Source organism: Staurois parvus, unplaced genomic scaffold (assembly GCF_062004578.1).
Source record: "Staurois parvus isolate SC_StPar_1 unplaced genomic scaffold, SC_StPar_1.0 ptg000173l, whole genome shotgun sequence".
In the NCBI taxonomy this organism is placed as follows: domain Eukaryota; kingdom Metazoa; phylum Chordata; class Amphibia; order Anura; family Ranidae; genus Staurois; species Staurois parvus.
The window spans coordinates 5,395,168-5,414,804 of NW_028317969.1; the positions used below are offsets into that span (position 1 = coordinate 5,395,168).

At 45.6% G+C, this 19,637-nt stretch overlaps 1 protein-coding gene across 1 annotated transcript in view; it reads right to left on the minus strand.

Annotated features, from left to right (window-relative positions):
* Positions 1 to 3,178: 3,178 nt before the first annotated feature.
* The window catches only part of DDIAS (DNA damage induced apoptosis suppressor), a 54,701-nt gene continuing 38,242 nt past the window's right edge, over positions 3,179 to 19,637 (minus strand). Inside the window, exons 5-6 of the mRNA XM_089676776.1 lie at positions 9,340 to 9,457; positions 3,179 to 5,476 (exon numbers count right to left, since the gene is read on the minus strand). Coding sequence (XP_089532902.1) covers positions 3,275 to 5,476; positions 9,340 to 9,457 — 2,320 coding nt within the window. The 3' untranslated portion in view covers positions 3,179 to 3,274. The remainder of the gene's footprint in view (positions 5,477 to 9,339; positions 9,458 to 19,637) is intronic.

Genomic DNA, 19,637 nt, shown 5'->3' on the forward strand with positions numbered 1-19,637 from the left:
CAGCAGTCTGTGGGTGCAGTAAGCTGGCGACCATGGGTGCTGTGGCATGTCTTCAGTGGGTACGGTGGTTCGGCTAGTGGAGGGGTCGTAGGGTGCGATGGCTGGGGGTGATGGTAGGCACGGCGACTGGTGATGCTGGCGGCTCGGTGACTGGGGTTGTTGAGGCCAGGCGTCGGGTGCTGAGGGCTCGGCGTCGTGAGGCGCTGAAGGTGTTGAAGGATCGTCATCAGAGTCGAGCGGGGCGTTGCGGTAGCGATCGTCGGCCCTGCGTGGTTTGTGCTCAACCGTGATCTGTTGCGGCCGGTAGGAGAGACTGCAGCTTCAAGGGTCGTGGTGGGCCATTAGTCGCCGGGGCGTCGCCAGAGGGAATAGGGGATCGTCATCAGAGTCGAGCGGGGCGTTGCGGTAGCGATCGTCGGCCCTGCGTGGTTTGTGCTCAACCGTGATCTGTTGCGGCCGGTAGGAGAGACCGCAGCTTCAAGGGTCGTGGTGGGCCATTAGTCGCCGGGGCGTCGCCAGAGGGAATAGCGTGCCGGAAATCAGGGTGCTGGGCGAGCGTTCCCTGGTGTGGTGGCTGGCTGGTAATCCCAGGTGGGGTGGTGGGCAGGGGATCCCCGGTGGGATGGTGGCCGTGCTATCCCTGGTGGGGTAGTAGCGATCCCTGGAGGGATAGTGGCTTAGGGTCCCTGGTGGTTTGGGGTTTCAGGTGGAATCCCTGAGTGAGTGAGTCCCTGGAGGCTGGCGGTGTGATGGTGGTTGGGCTCCCTGGTGGGTAGTGGGCGCCCCTGGTGAAGTACCTGGTGTCCTGGAGCGTCGGTGGATCCCTCCTGGGTTAGCAGGACCGTTGGTGGTGGTGGTAGCTTCCCGGAGCAGCGGAGGCGTCCCGCCGCGGCCGCAATTCCCGCCGCGATTTGGATTAATAAATCCAAAGCCTTTTCTGATTGGCTGAAGTGCAAATTGTGATGTCATCCTCCCGCCTCAACCAGAGGAAGTTTTGTATTCGTTCATAAAATACAAGTCTTTCCGTGAAGGAGTAATGCTCAGCCCAACTCAGTTTTGATCTGGGAGGAGGAGAACTTCCCGTCTCACTGCTGGAACACAGAGCTGTATACTGTATGTAGCTAAGGCCAGAGTTCATACAACGCTTACAGCCGCTGCATCTTGTAGCGACTTCATAGATCAATTATCTGTCAATAACAAGTCGCACCCATTTGTGGCTATGGAACAGTTCAAAATCAGTGTGAGTTGCACCAACTTTGAAAAAGGTTCCTGCGGTATTTTTTGCAATCTCATGTGCAACTTGCATTGACATCTGTGCATGAAGACGTCCAGATGCCGGTAAGCTGCACATAAAGTCGCACTGATTGGCGGCTTTGAAATCGTTCCGAAGTAGCACAATTTCAAAGCCTCATTTGGTGTGAATCAGGGCTTAGTGAAGTAGTTCGTATGAACCAGCTTGGTCCAAATTAACTATTTAACCCCTAGACGCCGAGCGCACACAAATATGCGGCCACTCGGCATCTAAGCGTTGATGCAGAGCGGACGCATATTTTCGTCCCATTTGAAAATACATATGTGCTGAGAGTGTGCGCATATGTCCAGCACATATGTCCGTGACTCACAGAAAGGTCCCGATCTCCCCTTGCGATCGGGACCTTTTCCGATCATGTGACCTCCGTGACAGCAAATCACATGACCCTAAAACCCTGCCTCCTAAAATTTTTAAAGGACCGGGAGGCACCGGCGCAAAGGGGCTAACATTTACTGCATCAAATCCAATGCATCTCCATGGAGGTCCATAAACTGTGTTTATTGTCTGGCAAGCGTGCCTGAATTTATTACACACACTTGCACACACGAACACACCTGTGAAAAAGTATTTGCTCCCTTTCTGTTTTTTTTTGCATATTTCTCACACTTAAATGATTCAGATCATCAAACAAATTTTAATATTACACAAAGACGACCCAAGCAAATACAAAATGCAGTTTTCAAATGATGATTTCATTTAAGGAAAAAAATGCTGTCCCAACCAGCCTGGCCCTATGTGAAAAAAGTAATTGCACCCCCTTGCTAAATCATGAATGAACTGTGATTAAGTATATTTTTGGAAAGCGGAGTTAAATATCACTTGCCACACCTAGACCTGATTACTGTCAGACCTGTTGAATCAAGAAATCACCTAAATAGAGGCTGCCTGACAAAATGAAGCACACTAAAAGATCTCAAAAATCAAGACATCATGCCATGATCTAAAGCAATTTAAGGACAGACTAGAAACAAAGTAATTGACATGTATCAGTCTGGAAAAGGTTACAAAGCCATTTCTAAGGCTTTTGTACTCCATTGTTAACATATTTAAACTGTATTTTGTATTTGCTCTGCTTATCTTTGTGTAATAATAAAATGTGTTTGATGATCTGAAGCATTTAAAGTGTTACTAAACCCACAACAGTAAAATCATTCTGTATATGCAGTAATGCATGCTTATTATACTCACTGTGGAACAGAAGGGGTTAATCCTCTGCGTTGTGCAAAAGGCTGTTTGATCCTGTCTTCTCTGATCCTTCCCTTCTTCCACAGTCCCCAATCCATCTGCTGATAGAACAGAGCCTTGGGGGCAAGCTGCACATGCTCAGTTTGGTGTGTATTGCTAGTTTTTTTTTTCTTGGGAATGTGATCAGCACAGGGCCAATCAGAACTGTCCAGACAGAGGGTCAGGGGTCCTGCAGGACAATCAGGGGAGAAGGAAAACTCCTCCTACAAGCTTTAACCAGTGCTCCTCTGTATACTGATAGAAGTTACTGCTATATACTGCTGAGAAAAGATGTTTAGACCAGATGTGGGAGACCAGATATAGTGAATGGGGGTCCTGGGAGACCAGATATAGTGAATGCGGGGTCCTGGGAGACCAGATATAGAGAATGCAGGGTCCTGGGAGACCAGATACAGTGAATGCAGGGTCCAGAGAGACCAGATATAGTGAATGCGGGGTCCTCGGAGACCAGATATAGTGAATGCAGGGTCCGGGGAGACAAGATATAGTGAATGTGGGGTCCTGGGAGACCAGATATAGAGAATGCAGGGTACTGGGTTTAGTAACAGTTTAAGTGTGACAAATATGCAATAAATAAATAAATTATATATATATATCACACACACATACATACACCCTATGGAAATTGTTGACATTTGCTGCATATTTGAAACAAAGCCATAATTTGGCCTTACAATTCATTTATTAAATAATATAGTTTTCTGCTAATGTATCTCCCTATGAAAACAAACGCCTCTGAAGAGTGTCATTTTCCTTGGAAACATTTGACTTTTCATTGAAAAGTTCTGGAGACCAGTCATTAGGAAGAGGATTCTCTACAGTAAACATATGCAAGGAGGACATCACTGGAGATGCGGTTACTCCATCTTGCACTATATCCATTTCAGACTTGTCCATTTCACGTCTAGTCACGATGCTGCCGTCTCCTCCATCCTCATTAGGCCCACCATTATATCTCCGGATATTGCAGTTATCTTTGCCTTCCAATATCAATTTCTTTTTTCCTGGCTTAATAACCAATGTGCTTCTCCTCTGTAAGGCTTGGCACCTTGACATCTCTGAAAATGAAGTGAAGCCTGGGGAGCAAAGACGGAAATGATCAGAAGTCGTGCAACACACATTTGAACTGCTTCTTGACAGCGACTGTTTGATTTTCTTCAGCAGGAAATTTGTAAGACAATTACTTGATCTCCTGGAAAGAACAGGGGCTCTGGGATCACTGACGATACAACCATTGCCAATAAGAAAACTGGACTCTGAGAGTGGTCTTAGTATTGGAGTAGACTGCAAGCATGACAGAAGATCATGTATGGTGCCAGTTTCAGGAACTTCCTGCAAATAACTGGCCTGGAAGTGGGAATTTCTTCGAACTATAACATCTGTACACGGCGATTCCCATGGAGGAGGAGTCTTTAAGCTTCTAACCTGCTTGGCATGTCTTCTTTTGAGGGATCTCGTATGTTTTGACTGTAGTGTTTCGCCTGAGATTTTTTCCACGTCATCGAAGAGATCGGCAGAAACATTGTAGCTTCCGGGACTTGCGTTAGTTGGTTCCAGGTTGTCAGACCTTAAAAGATCAAGATCTTTGTTTTCCAAGCTTCTCTCATGATCTACATCTACTGTCCCTTTAGGATGAGAAGAGCTAGAATGCCCTACAGAAAGGATATACTCTTCTATGTTCTTATCGATAGTATTTATTCCTAAGTTTCTTTCACCTTCTGTACCTATATAAGGTGCCCTTTCATTCGTTGGTAAAAAGGTGTCGTGGTGAGAACTCATTGAACTGGCTACACTAACAACTGAGTCTTTCGACGGGAAGTCATGTATAAAACGCTTCTGTACAAGTCCTTGAAGGCTTTCCGATGCAGAGCTAGCCAATGCCTCTTCAGAATTGTCACTTTGAATAATTTCAGAAGGCTCTTTTGATGCAAAGGTGTTAGATCCAGTGTCCCCCAAGCAGTGCGAAGCTCTGGACTTTGTAGGTGTTTTGATTTCGATTTTCTTACTAGATGGTGTTAACAAGGCATCTGGTGTTTTAATGAGGTCATGAGCAGTTTTGGAATGGCCTTCATAAAACTCTCCCTTTTTGTTGCTGACACAAAACTTATTCTCTTTGAGATTAAAAATTCTTTCCTCTTCCGAGGTCTCAAGTCTTGCTATAAACTCGCTGAGGCTTTCAGAGAACGGGAACTCGTCCCAAGTTCCATTTTCGACTTGATGGCTTTCAGCTGCCTGCGTGTTTTGGGAAGGAAAACGTTTAAGGCAGGCTGAACAGTCTTGGCACCCGTAACTGTTTGAATTACAAATATTTTGCAGATGGCGGTGATGCCGGCAGCTCACCCGCGAGGATAGGCGGTTTGCATGTGATGAGCACTGATTGCAGCCACATGTATCAGAGTGGGGCCTAACTATATTCGCTGAAGGATTTTTAACCCTCAGAGGACTGTTCTGTGGAATGCAGAGGTGATCTTTACTGACAACTTTATGATCTTTAGGTTTTGCATTGCCCTGAGCAAGGAGGACGCTTTCCTTGCATTTATGTTCCCCCTCACAAGACTGCCCCTTGGGCTTGTTTGTCTGACTTGGGCTGGGACTGCAGGATGGAGTTTCTGCTGATGTGTTCAGTGTGGGTGAGGAGGCTAGGCCAAGGGATTGCTGCCAGTAATCTGCAAACTGGTTCGCACTTTGATGAAGACTATGGCTGCTCTCAGAATCTGTCAAATCCCAGATGCCTTTGTGAGCGGACTGTGCAGAGAGCTCGTGTCTGGTGTTTATCATGCTGTTACTCGATATGAATTCAACCAGACGGTGGTAGCGGTTTAGGATGCTGATGGCATGGTCCTCGTTTATGGGAATGATCTGGCAAGCGACAAGTTGTGATGAGTAAACTGATCCATCCCTGAGCAGATGATCTGGAACCTATTATGGAAAATTAATACATAGTTAAAAGAAAAAAAAAAACACAGAACTCCAACCAAAACAATTATTTATCTTTTTTCATAATATGGATAGGGGAACGGATATTATTACTATTTTTTGCTGTATTGTCACTGATTAGAATCCCCCTCCCCTCCCATTGTGTCACCAAGACAGGAAGTAAGATGAAACTTTGTCTATGGGGGCTGAGGGTCTATCCCCTTCCCCACTCTGCATATATTAGTCTCTTCTTCTGAAGGAAACTGCTGACAGGGAAATAGCAAGGCCTGTCCCTTTAAACACGCTAGTCGCCTTTCATGGTGATTTAGAGGCTTCATTACAAATCTGGAACAAGTGTGGAGATCAAGAGGTCTGACTTCACTATCTGCATGCTTCTTCTAGGTTTCAACTCAAAAGCCATTGAACCAGCATGACGGCCAGGCAGCTTTTCTGTGAGAAGCATCGCTCATATTCTCAAGTTTGCTTAACCCCTTGCCTACAAGGCACTTATACCCCCTCCCTGCCCAGGCCAATTTCAGCTTTCAGTGCTGTTGCACTTTGAATGACAATTGCGCGGTCAACACTGTACCCATATGAAATTTGTATAATTTTTTTGAGACAGATAGAACTTTCTTTTGGTGGTATTTAATCACCTCTGGGTTTTTTTATTTTTTGCTAAACAAACCAAAAACAACTGAAAATTTTGAAAAAAAAAGTTTTTTCTTAGTTTCTGTTATAACATTTTGTAAATAAGTGATTTGTCTCCTTCACTGATGTGCGCTAATGAGGCTGCAGTGCTGGGCACTGATGAGGAGGCACTGGTAGGTGGCACTGATGGGCATTGACAGGCAACACTGATGCACACTGACTGGCACTGATATGTGGCACTGACAGGTGGCACTGATGGGGCTACACTGATCATCAGGGCATACTGATCATCAGTGCCCTGATAATAAGTATACATGTTCCCTCTGAGTAATACCGATTACCGGCTCTCCTCTCCTCACCAGCTGTCAGCGTGACAGCTCATGAGGAGAGGAATGCCGATAACCGTCATTTCCTTATTTACATGCGATCAGCTGTGATTGGACACAGCTGATCACATGACAGAGCCGACATCATCGGCTCTTTCCGCTGATTGATGATCCACTGTGTCCCAGGGACACAGCGCACCACCGATCGCCACACTGCGCGCCCGCGGGGGCACGCACACGCAGTTAGAGTGGGAGGACGCCACATGACATCCTCCCAGAACAAGAGCACCACCTTGTGCCCGTCATTACCTTATATGGCGAGCAGGAGGTGGTTAAAGCGGAGTTCCAGAAATCCAGCCACTTTGTAATAAGTAACGGCACACAATAAGTTAAGTCCAAGGAGCTGAATGACATCTCCTGGGTTAATCTCTATTATTTATATCTGACAGGTTTATTGCTGTGTTGGCAATTATACTCAGACACTTGGGACTGTGAGAGAGGAGAAAGGCACACAAAGCAGCTATGCCTGCCCCTCCCCTCTGCTGTCCATTCAGAGAAGACTTTGTATTTTGTGAATGTGTTCACATAATACAAAGGCTTCTGTGAATAGGCAGGAGCAGAGGAGGGGCGGGCGTAGCAGCTGCAGCGACTCTCCTGTTTAAGATGCATAGCTTAGACGGATCAGCATTGCTCTCCTGGAACTAAAGCAATAGCGGCCTTCCGGGAGTACTATAAAGCTGGCAGATATAAATATTAGAACTAACCCAAGAGGTGCCATGCACCTTGCTGGACTTAACTTATAGGGGGAGATTTACTAAAACTAGTGCACACAGAATCTGGCGCAGCTGTGAATAGTAACCAATCAGCTGCTAGGTTTTATTGTCGAAGCTTGATTGAACAAGCTAGAAGCTGATTGGTTACTATTCACAGCAGCACTAGATTCTGTGTGCACCAGTTTTAGTAAATCTCCCTCACAGTGTGCCTTCATTTTTTACAAAGGAGCTCAATTTTTGGAATTCAGCTTTAAACAAAACGAACATCATGGATAAGATACAAGCTCTTTGTAAAAGAAATTTAAAAAACCCTATTCAAGCCATTCCAATGGGATCTGACTTTCTGCTACAGTTATTCTTCTCCTATGCAGATACCTCTTGGCTCCTAATTGTTCCCCAAGCTTCCTGACTGCTTTAATCCGAAGACAGTGACACTTTTCAGCATCTGTGTCACAGATCTGCTCTTGAAGCATGCTTGAACTCTAAAAGTTGCCAAAAGTACCTTCCCCAGCTTCATACCTGACACATAACTGAAACACCCAGAGAGAAATAAGAACCTAATTTGTGTCATGGCTACTTTCTAGCTCCCCTCTCATTTCAAAGTTAAAAATGAAAGTCTAAGAAGCTGCACCGCCACTACTAAATACTCTCTTTCCTTATTTAATAAACTTTGTCCTATAGGGAACCATGCATTGCAAACAACGCTGTTCACCAGGCTCAGCTCCTGCTCCTCCAATGCATCTCACCCCAGGAAGAGGAGCAGGGTCTGGTGCATAGTAAGCCTCCCCAAAGATGTGTTTGAGGAGGAGGAGCAGGGTCTGATGGGTAAGTTCCTCTGGAGGGGTGAAACGCATTGTAGGAAAAAAAAAAAGAACAAGGTCTGGTGGATGGTACGTGCCTCCCAGGGTGAAACGCATTGGTAGGGAAAGGAGCAGGGTCCTGAAGGCGGTAAACTCTTCCTGGGGAGAAAGGTGCTGAAGGAGGAGCAGGGTCTGGTAGATGATAAGCCCCCCTGGAGGGTGAAACACACTGGAGAAAGAAGAACAAGGTCTAGTGGATGGTAAGTGCCTTTCAGGGTGAAACATGTTGGTTGGGAAGGAGCAGGGTCTTGAAGGCGGTAAGTCCTTCCTGGGGTGAAAGGTGCTGAAGGAGGAGCAAGGTCTTGCAAATGATAAGCTCCCCTGGAGGAGTGAAACACATTGGAGAAAGAAGAACAAGGTCTGGTGGATGGTAAGTGCCTCCCAGGGTGAAACAGGTTGGTTGGGAAGGAGCAGGGTCCTGCAGGCGATAAGCTCTTCCTGGGGTAAAATATGTCAGAGAAGGAGAAGCAGGGTCTGGTGGATGGTAAGCTTCCCAAGATGAAATGTGTTGAGAAGGAACAGGGTCTGATAGATGATAAGCTCCTGCTGGGGTGAAAGATGCTGAAGGAGGAGCAGGGTTTGGTGGATAATAAGCCCCTCCAGAGGGGTGAAACGTGTTAGAGAAACAGGAATGGGGTCTGGTAGATGGTAAGTGGCAGGGAAGGAGCAGGGTATGGTGACGGCAAGCCCCTCCTGGGGTGCAATATCTTAGAGAAGGAGGAGCTGTGTCTGGTGGATGGTAAGCCCTGCTAGGGAGAAATATGTGAGATGAGCAGCATCTGGTAGATGATAAGCCCATCACTGGATGCAAAATTTTGAAGGAGGAGCAGGGTCTTGTGGATGCTAAGCCTCTCCTGGGGTAAAATATGTTGATGGAGGAAGAGCAGGGTTTGGTGGACAATAAGCCCCTTCTGGGATGAAACACATTGGAGGAGAAGGGCCAGGTGGATGGTGTTTGTTTGTGATGCACAGGTCACTATAAAATAACGTTTATGGAAAAAAAGGAAGGGTCTGGAGGTGGGGCGGCCTCTTTCACTTACAGTTTGTGCAAGTGGATGAGAACAGGTCCCCTGTAGCCTTGACTTACAGCTGCATCTTTAAAAATATTAAAAACCTAGCCCAAAAATAGTTTCACAGAAACCCTCATCGACCAATTATTTTTCCTTTTTTCCTTCCATAACTAACACTAGGTACATGAAAGACAGTATATACTTGGTTCCTATACGCCAAGGATGCACACATGAAATAACTGCATTTACCTTCACAGCAAATATGAAGCTTCTGCCAATGAGACAATCCTCTGCTGCCTGAAACAACAACTGCTGAGCCTTGTCCCATCCTAGATCATAAGAAGGTTGATTGGACTCCTGCAGATGCCTTATAGGAAAGAAAAAAAACAAACACACTTAAAACTGAATAAAAATATATTCAAAAATATAACATATAGAGAGTGCTAATAGACCCCAAACAATGTTTCTTTTTATCTTTTATTAGTGTCTGATGAGGATGGTCTATGATGCCCACGGCAGCCAGTGAGGCTTTTCCTGTCATTCAGTGTTGGACTACAGACCCCCCACACCCCCTTCCCTGTTACAAAATGGAGGGGGTTGTAGTCCAGCAGAGGAGACCTCAGACAAGGCCAACACTGCTTGGGAATTCAGTCTAGCAGAGGCAGCTCACTACAGGAAGTTAGAAAACCCTGGATTTTGGACAGGTCAGCTGGTATTTTTTTATACAGTAGTTTTCAGGGAAAATAAATATGAGGAAACATGCATGTGTTTCAGAGATACACCGAATGTTTATTTTTTTTTCCCATACACTTTAAATTAGACCTAAACAACTCTGCAATAATAGGTTAAACCAAACAAAATATCCTACTAGAGCTGGTTGTAAAGCAAGTGGGGGGTCCGTAAAGAGGATGCAGAAATGGATCTCGTAACTCGAAAATGGATCACAGGTGCTGACCAGTGTTTATTGTTCTTTTATTGATTTTGTTTGAATTCTTTATTTATATACACATACAAGTTTGTACATACAGATGGGAAGGTCACTTCTACATAGTGAGGAAAAAAAAGAAAAGGGTGGGAATAGAAGAGAGGGCAAAAAAAAAAGGGGGGGGGGGGGTTGGAGAACGGAAAACCACAATTCGGGGCATGGTGAGCTAAATGAGTGAAATGTCCCCAGCTGGAGCGGGAGGGTCTCCAAACAGTTGTGCCTATCCCTTCTTCAAAAAAGATCTAGTAGTTCCACTGGAACCATGTTTTCTTATAGGCTTCATGTTGGTTTTGGGATGAGAGAACCAGGCCTTCCCTACGGATTGTGTCCTCCACTTGACATAGCCAGAGTGCAATGGGAGGAGGGTTAGGGTCTTTCCATTTCAGGGGGACGCAAGCCTTGGCTTTGTTCAAAAGATGACAAAGTACACATTTCTTCTATGTATATCTTCAGAGAGAAATGATGCAATAGGGAGAACGCCAAACAATCAGGAATACTACAGGCTGTAAATTTCTGGGTTATTGATCTGACCTCAGTCCAGAAGGGAGAAGTCAAAGATCACTGGTCAGTGTCGCCTCCTCATACCTGATTTAAACCTCTAATTACCGTACTACTGTGTTGCAGTCGCGTGCATTGCACGGCAATCATGGGTTTAAATCAGGTGTTGAGGAGTCAAACACACTCGGTCGCTTTTCAGAGGAGCAGCAGTGCCTGCTGCACTTGTGAATGAGCCCTTAGTTGTATTTGATAACAGCACCCTTAGAGCTCGTTCATGTGGTAAAACCCTGCTGTTGAGTTGGGGTTTTACCACCACCAATCTCTACCCCCTTTAGCTGCTGAGGCATCAGCCAAAGGTGTACACATGCTGCAGCAGGAATTAAACCCCCTGTTACTTTGGGTGGGTGCTACCACCTGCCAATCGTGACTTCAATTAAATGGGGCCACTCTCCAAGCGCCCCTGAACTGCATGCTTCTTTGCAGTCCAAGGGGTTAAATCAGGTGGTGAGAAAGCGACACAATGCTGCCTGCTTTAACCTCTTGTTTGCTGTACAGCACAAGGTTGCAGGGCACTTGCAGAGCACCCTCATACACTTAAATGGGTCATGCTTACCAGGTGCTACACCCACCAATAAAAAAGCATGAGCAAATAAATGCTGAAACTCCTGTGCTGGACGATGAGCTCCACAATGTCAGTAACCCCACGCGGAGTACTTTCTGGGAATGCAAGCCTTGATGCCCTCAACGGACCAGGGAAATCCAAAGAAGCTATGTGCAAAGAAACAAACAGAGGGTGCACGGGCCTAGTGCATTACCTTCTAAAAATGAGATTTATTGAATAAATCTCAAGGCTCTGAGGAAGAGGTTCTTCCTCGAAAAGCGTCAGACATTTGGAGGCATACAGTCCTCCAACAGCCACCATCTAGGGAGATTGGACCATGCTGTCTTTTTTGTGATGTGCCTTTGATTTTATTCTCTTGTGAGTATACTACTTATTATTCAGTAAATCTCATTTTTAGAAGGTAATGCACTAGGCCCATGTTTGTTTCTTTGCACACAGCTACACTTACCAACCATGACAGGGCGTATAAGTCCTGCTGTGGCTGCAACATGTGTACACCTAAAGGGGGTGTGGTTGGAGTGGCAAAAACACACCTTAAAGCGGAGTTCCACTTACCGTGTCAAAAAATAAAAGTCAGCAGCTACAAAAACTGTAGCTGCTGACTTTTAAAAAACTGCTACTTACCTGTCCCTTGGTGTCCTCCCCACAGCCCGTTTCACCGGCCGTCCTGTATTCCAGGAGGCCGGCATCTTCAGTGTGGGCACCCAGCTGTGACAGCTTGCGGCTTCACAGCCGGGTACCCACTGCGCATGTGCGAGTAGTGCTGCGTTTCATGAATGGTCCTGTAGTCTTCTGGGACCTGTCACGTGTCCCAAAAGACTACAGAGAAGGAAGACACCTTTCGCTTCCGGTCGCCTAGGTGATCGGACCAAAAGTGGGAGCGGGTACCTGTCAAATTCGGTAACCCGCTCGCCCCCGCGCCCCCCAAAGGTGCCAATCCTTAATGGGGAGCAGTCACTTAAAGCGGAACTTCCCCTTTTGGGTGTAGCTCCGCTTTAACTATGCGATTTTACCACGCCCCAAACTGCAAATGTAAATGAACCCTTACTGTTCTGAGCCCCCTATAAGGCTGCTTTCACACTGATGTGGTTTATCTGCACCGTGGGCTCAGTGCAGTGCATCTGCAACTTTCCTGGAGTAGCTGTGCTTTGCCATAGACTTCTATTATATCCTACAGGTGTGGTGCACTTTCTGAAAGCGCACCAAAACTCATGCATTCAGGAGTTTTAATGCGATTTCAGAAAGTGCAGAAAACCCGCAGGATATAATAGAAGTCTATGGCTAAGTACAGCAAACCCACAGTAAAGCTGCAGGTACACTGCACTGCACTCGCAATGCAGGTGAACTGCAGAGTATCGGTGTGAAAGCAGCCCTATACTATTATGCCCAGTGTATTGCTTCACACTGACCTGAAGTTCTCTTCTTTCCTGCTGCTGGCACCTCTCTGGAGCGGTGGGGTGCAGTTGGTATCACTCGGCATGGGACAGGAGCCGGCACTACAGAGGAGGCACCGGCTTATGCGGCTCTTGCTCCCTACTACACCTCCAACTTTACAAGTAGTTCCTCTGCTTTGCACTCTGTTTGATGCTCTGGGATAGCGGGTCAGGAAGCCCAAACCACGATCTACCAGTCACCTGGCCTAGATCTACTAGTTGCTGACCCTCGCATTAGGATATACACTCAAATACTTCTTTCTCCCATAACCCCCCTGTGAAGGGTGGGTGTCAGTCAGAGAGACATTTTTAGCTGGATGTCCCGAAGTAATGCCCGCATGTTATACTAAGCCTGTATTTTAGAAAGAATTGAAATCCAATAAATGAAGGGGTTAGGCCAAATAATGCTGAGCGTCCTCCAGCCAGGAAATGCGGTGAGATTTACTGGACATGTTTCAGCATCTAATGCACACAAGAGAAGCTCACAGTGTGCAGTGAAATCACAGTCAAGCAAGCTCAGTTGAGGAGAGGAGCATGTACAACTGTGCAAGACTGAAGAGAAGGCTGGAGGTCAGTTTTAACCACTTCCCGTCCACCCCATGTACATAAACGGCCGGACGGGAGTAGTGCACGAGCGGTTTGCCGTACATAAATGGCGCCTGCACTTTCAAGCTGTGCGCGCTCCGTGGGAACACGCGGCGTCGCGATATGGTGCCCGCTGTGTTCGAACACCGATCGCTGTACAGGACCTCTGTGTGAGGTCCCGATCATGTGATCACTGATTGGCCAATCAGTGATCACATGAATAATAGTAAGCAAGATGTCACTTCTGACATCATTGCTTACTACTAGTGAAATCTGTGAATGATCACAGAGGTGACATGGTACAAGGCTATTCACAACAGCCTTGTACCATGTGACAAGCTGTGACCAATCACAGCTCTCACAGTATTTCTCAGCGGCTGCAAGAATGCAGCCAGAGAGGAGAAATGATTGCTTTTACAGCCTTTATAGATGTTAAAGCAATCAGTGTAAAAAAAAAAAAAAAGAAAAAAAAAATCTTCATCGCCCCCCACAAGTAGTAGTGCCACTATGGTGACACTGTACTGCTAGGGTGACGGTATGTTAAAAAAAACAAAAACAAATAATAATATAAAAAAAATTGTAAAAAAAAAATTTGTTTTAAATTATACTTTTTGGTTATAAACTAATTTGGGTTATTTTTTTTTTACTAAAAAGATAACCAAATACGTTTTGCCCAAGATTTATGAAGAAAGATTATTTATTTGCAAAATGTTATAAGAAAAACACTTTTTTTCAAAATTGTTGGACATTTTCATTTATATAGCAAAAAAAAATAAAAATCCCAGTGGTGAATAAATACCTCCAAAATAAAGCTTTATCTGTCTCAAAAAAATGCTTAAAAAATTCATATGGGTACAGTGTTGCATAACCGCACAATTGTCATTCAAAGTGTGATAGCACTGAAAGCTGAAAATTGGCCTGGACAGGAAGGGGGTGAAAGTGTCCGGACATGAAGTGGTTAAAGAGTTTTGGAAGACCAGAGATCAGATGCAGCCGGCCAATCCAAAATTCTACCTGTGAGCTGCTCCTGGCCTTAAGCAGAGATCAATGACCGATGCCAAGGTACCGGAGGATGTGTGGAATATAGTTTTTAGATTTGCCTTTGCATGCAATTACATTATGGACATGTACTATTTTTTAAAATGGACTTTCATTCCATGGTACACTTGATGTCCTTTTATGTCCACTTTAATGCGGTCTTCTTAAACTAAAGAATGGAGGCAATCAGGGAACGCTCCTGGATTCCATGCAGTTAGTCTGGGTCTTTGATACTCCAGAACACAGAGTGTTCCTTATACATAATGAATAGACAGATCTGCTAGAAGATTTTGTTCTGTTCATTATGACTCATTTATTATCTTCTCAATCATCCCAGTTTATTGGTAATATAGATACAATCTCTATGTTTCATGGGCCCCCTGCACTGTGGAAAAGGGCTGGTTAAAGTGTATGTTATAAAAAAAAAAACAACAAATCTTTGTATACGGCTGAGAAGGATTAGGACCCCTTTTGTTTTTTGCTACCTGGGGCTCTGATAGAGAGATTTACTCTCACTTCCTGTCCTACTGACAACATGTTATCAGACAGGAAGTAAGAGTAAACCTCCAACTCAGAAAGAAATAAAAAGGTTTTCCTTTAGTAGAGTAGGGGAAGGCTAGACCCCCTGGAAATGTTTATTTCTGTCAGTGTCCCTGTTTGAAACTTGAACTCACTTTCTTCACCATTATGAGGAGGACAAGAAGTGAAGGTAATTGTCTCTAAAAGAGAATGCAGTAAAAACAAGATGAGTGGGTAACCCCTCCCCCACTCCATCCAAAATTAACTTAAAAGCATTTTTTGGTTTGACATACACTCTAAAGTAGTACTCTAGACAGAACGATTATAAGGGATATCTGGGGTCCATGATTGAAAGAACTAAAATCCAATGAATGAAAGGAGCAGGCCAGGGATATCTGGGGTCCATGATTGAAAGAACTAAAATCTAATGAATGAAAGGGGCAGGCCAGGGACATCTAGATCATTATCTCCAAACTGTGGCCCAAGGACCAGACGTGGCCCTTTGTAAGCCTTTATCTGACCCTTGGGGCACTAAATCTCCCACTGATTTGAGGCAACACTGAGACCAACAGTGGGGCACAATTTCCCTAACCAACACGAACGATTCCTTCCACTAATACCAATGATGGGGCACTATTCTATCCACTGACACCAATATTAGGGCACTATTCCATCCACTGACACCAATGATGGGGCACTATTTCTCCCACTAATACCAATGACAGGGCATTATTTTTACCACGAATACCAATGATGGGGCACTATTCCTCCCACTAATACCAATGATGGGGCACTATTCCTCCCACTGACACCAATGATGGGGCACTATTCCTCCCACTAATACCAATGATGGGGCACTATTCCTCCCACTGACACCAATGATGGGGTACTATTCCTCCCACTAATATCAATGATGGGGCACTATTCCTCCCACTAATATCAATGATGGGGCACTATTCCTCCCACTGACACCATTGATGGGGCACTATTCCTCCCACTAATACCAATGATGGAGCACTATTCCTCCCACTAATACCAATGATGGGGCACTATTCCTCCCACTGATACCAATGATGGGGCACTATTCCTCCCACTAATACATATGATGGGGCACTATTCCTCCCATTAATACCAATGATGGGGCACTATTCCTCCCACTAATACCAATGATGGGGCACTATTCCTCCCACTAATACCAATGATGGGGCACTATTCCTCCCACTAATATCAATGATGGGGCACTATTCCTCCCACTAATATCAATGATGGGGCACTATTCCTCCCACTGACACCATTGATGGGGCACTATTCCTCCCACTAATACCAATGATGGAGCACTATTCCTCCCACTAATACCAATGATGGGTCACTATTCCTCTCACTGACACCAATGATGGGGCACTATTCCTCTCACTGACACCAATGATGGGGCACTATTCCTCCCACTGATACCAATGATGGGGCACTATTCCTCCCACTGATACCAATGATGGGTCACTATTCCTCTCACTGACACCAATGATGGGACACTATTCCTCCCACTGATACCAATGATGGGGCACTATTCCTCCCACTGACACCATTGATGGGGCACTATTCCTCCCACTAATACCAATGATGGGGCACTATTCCTTCCACTGATACCAATGATGGGGCACTATTCCTCCCACTGATACCAATGATGGGGCACTATTTCTCCCACTGATACCAATGATGGGGCACTATTCCTCTCACTGACACCAATGATGGGACACTATTCCTCCCACTAATACCAATGATGGGGCACTATTCCTCCCACTGATACCAATAATGGGGCACTATTCCTCCCACTAATACCAATGATGGGGCACTATTCCTCCCACTGATACCAATGATGGGGCACTATTCCTCCCACTGATACCAATGATGGGGCACTATTCCTCTCACTAATACCAATGATGGGGCACTATTCCTCCAACTAATACCAATGATGGGGCACTATTCCTCCAACTAATACCAATGATGGGGCACTATTCCTCCAACTACACCAATGATGGGGCAGTATCCCTCCCACGGATATCAATAATAGAGCACTTTTCCTTACACTGACAACAATGATGGGGCACTATTCTTCCCATTAATACCAATAATGGGGAACCATACCTCCCATTATTATCACTGAAGAGGCACAATTCTATCAACTAATACCAATGATGGGGCACTATTCCATCCACTGACACCAATGATGGGGAACTATTCCATCCACTGACACCAATGATGGGGAACTATTCCTCCCACTAACACCAATGATGGGGCACTATTCCATCCACTGACACCAATGATGGAACACTATTCCTCCCACTGACACCAATGATGGGGCACTATTCCTCCCGCTAATACCAATGATGGGGCACTATTCCTCCCACTGACACCATTGATGAGGCACTATTCCTCCCACTAATACCAATGATGGAGCACTATTTCTCCCACTAATACCAATGATGGGGCACTATTCCTCCCACTAATACCAATGATGGGTCACTATTCCTCTCACTGACACCAATGATGGGGCACTATTCCTCCCACTGATACCAATGATGGGGCACTATTCCTCCCACTAATACCAATGATGGAGCACTATTCCTCCCACTAATACCAATGATGGAGCACTATTCCTCCCACTAATACCAATGATGGGGCACTATTCCTCCCACTAATACCAATGATGGGGTACTATTCCTCCCACTAATACATATGATGGGGCACTATTCCTCCCACTAATACCAATGATGGGGCACTATTCCTCCCACTAATATCAATGATGGGGCACTATTCCTCCCACTAATACCAATGATGGGGCACTATTCCTCCCACTAATACCAATGATGGGGTACTATTCCTCCCACTAATACATATGATGGGGCACTATTCCTCCCACTAATATCAATGATGGGGCACTATTCCTCCTACTGATACCAATGATGGGGCACTATTCCTCCCACTGACACCATTGATGGGGCACTATTCCTCCCACTAATACCAATGATGGAGCACTATTTCTCCCACTAATACCAATGATGGGGCACTATTCCTCCCACTAATACCAATGATGGGTCACTATTCCTCTCACTGACACCAATGATGGGGCACTATTCCTCCCACTGATACCAATGATGGGGCACTATTCCTCCCACTGATACCAATGATGGGTCACTATTCCTCTCACTGACACCAATGATGGGACACTATTCCTCCCACTGATACCAATGATGGGGCACTATTCCTCCCACTGACACCATTGATGGGGCACTATTCCTCCCACTAATACCAATGATGGGGCACTATTCCTTCCACTGATACCAATGATGGGGCACTATTCCTCCCACTGATACCAATGATGGGGCACTATTTCTCCCACTGATACCAATGATGGGGCACTATTCCTCTCACTGACACCAATGATGGGACACTATTCCTCCCACTAATACCAATGATGGGGCACTATTCCTCCCACTGATACCAATGATGGGGCACTATTCCTCTCACTGACACCAATGATGGGACACTATTCCTCCCACTAATACCAATGATGGGGCACTATTCCTCCCACTGATACCAATGATGGGGCACTATTCCTCTCACTAATACCAATGATGGGGCACTATTCCTCCAACTAATACCAATGATGGGGCACCATTCCTCCAACTACACCAATGATGGGGCAGTATCCCTCCCACGGATATCAATAATAGAGCACTTTTCCTTACACTGACAACAATGATGGGGCACTATTCTTCCCATTAATACCAATAATGGGGAACCATACCTCTCATTATTATCACTGAAGAGGCACAATTCTATCAACTAATACCAATGATGGGGCACTATTCCATCCACTGACACCAATGATGGGGAACTATTCCATCCACTGACACCAATGATGGGGAACTATTCCTCCCACTAACACCAATGATGGGGCACTATTCCATCCACTGACACCAATGATGGAACACTATTCCTCCCACTGACACCAATGATGGGGCACTATTCCTCCCACTAATACCAATGATGGGGCACTATTCCTCCCACTGACACCATTGATGGGGCACTATTCCTCCCACTAATACCAATGATGGAGCACTATTTCTCCCACTAATACCAATGATGGGGCACTATTCCTCCCACTAATACCAATGATGGGTCACTATTCCTCTCACTGACACCAATGATGGGGCACTATTCCTCCCACTGATACCAATGATGGGGCACTATTCCTCCCACTGATACCAATGATGGGTCACTATTCCTCTCACTGACACCAATGATGGGACACTATTCCTCCCACTGATACCAATGATGGGGCACTATTCCTCCCACTGACACCATTGATGGGGCACTATTCCTCCCACTAATACCAATGATGGGGCACTATTCCTTCCACTGATACCAATGATGGGGCACTATTCCTCCCACTGATACCAATGATGGGGCACTATTCCTCCCACTGACACCAATGATGGGGCACTATTCCTTCCACTGATACCAATGATGGGGCACTATTCCTCCCACTGATACCAATGATGGGTCACTATTCCTCTCACTGACACCAATGATGGGACACTATTCCTCCCACTGATACCAATGATGGGGCACTATTCCTCCCACTGACACCATTGATGGGGCACTATTCCTCCCACTAATACCAATGATGGGGCACTATTCCTCCCACTGATACCAATGATGGGGCACTATTCCTCTCACTGACACCAATGATGGGACACTATTCCTCCCACTGATACCAATGATGGGGCACTATTCCTCCCACTAATACCAATGATGGGGCACTATTCCTCCCACTGATACCAATGATGGGGCACAATTCCTCCCA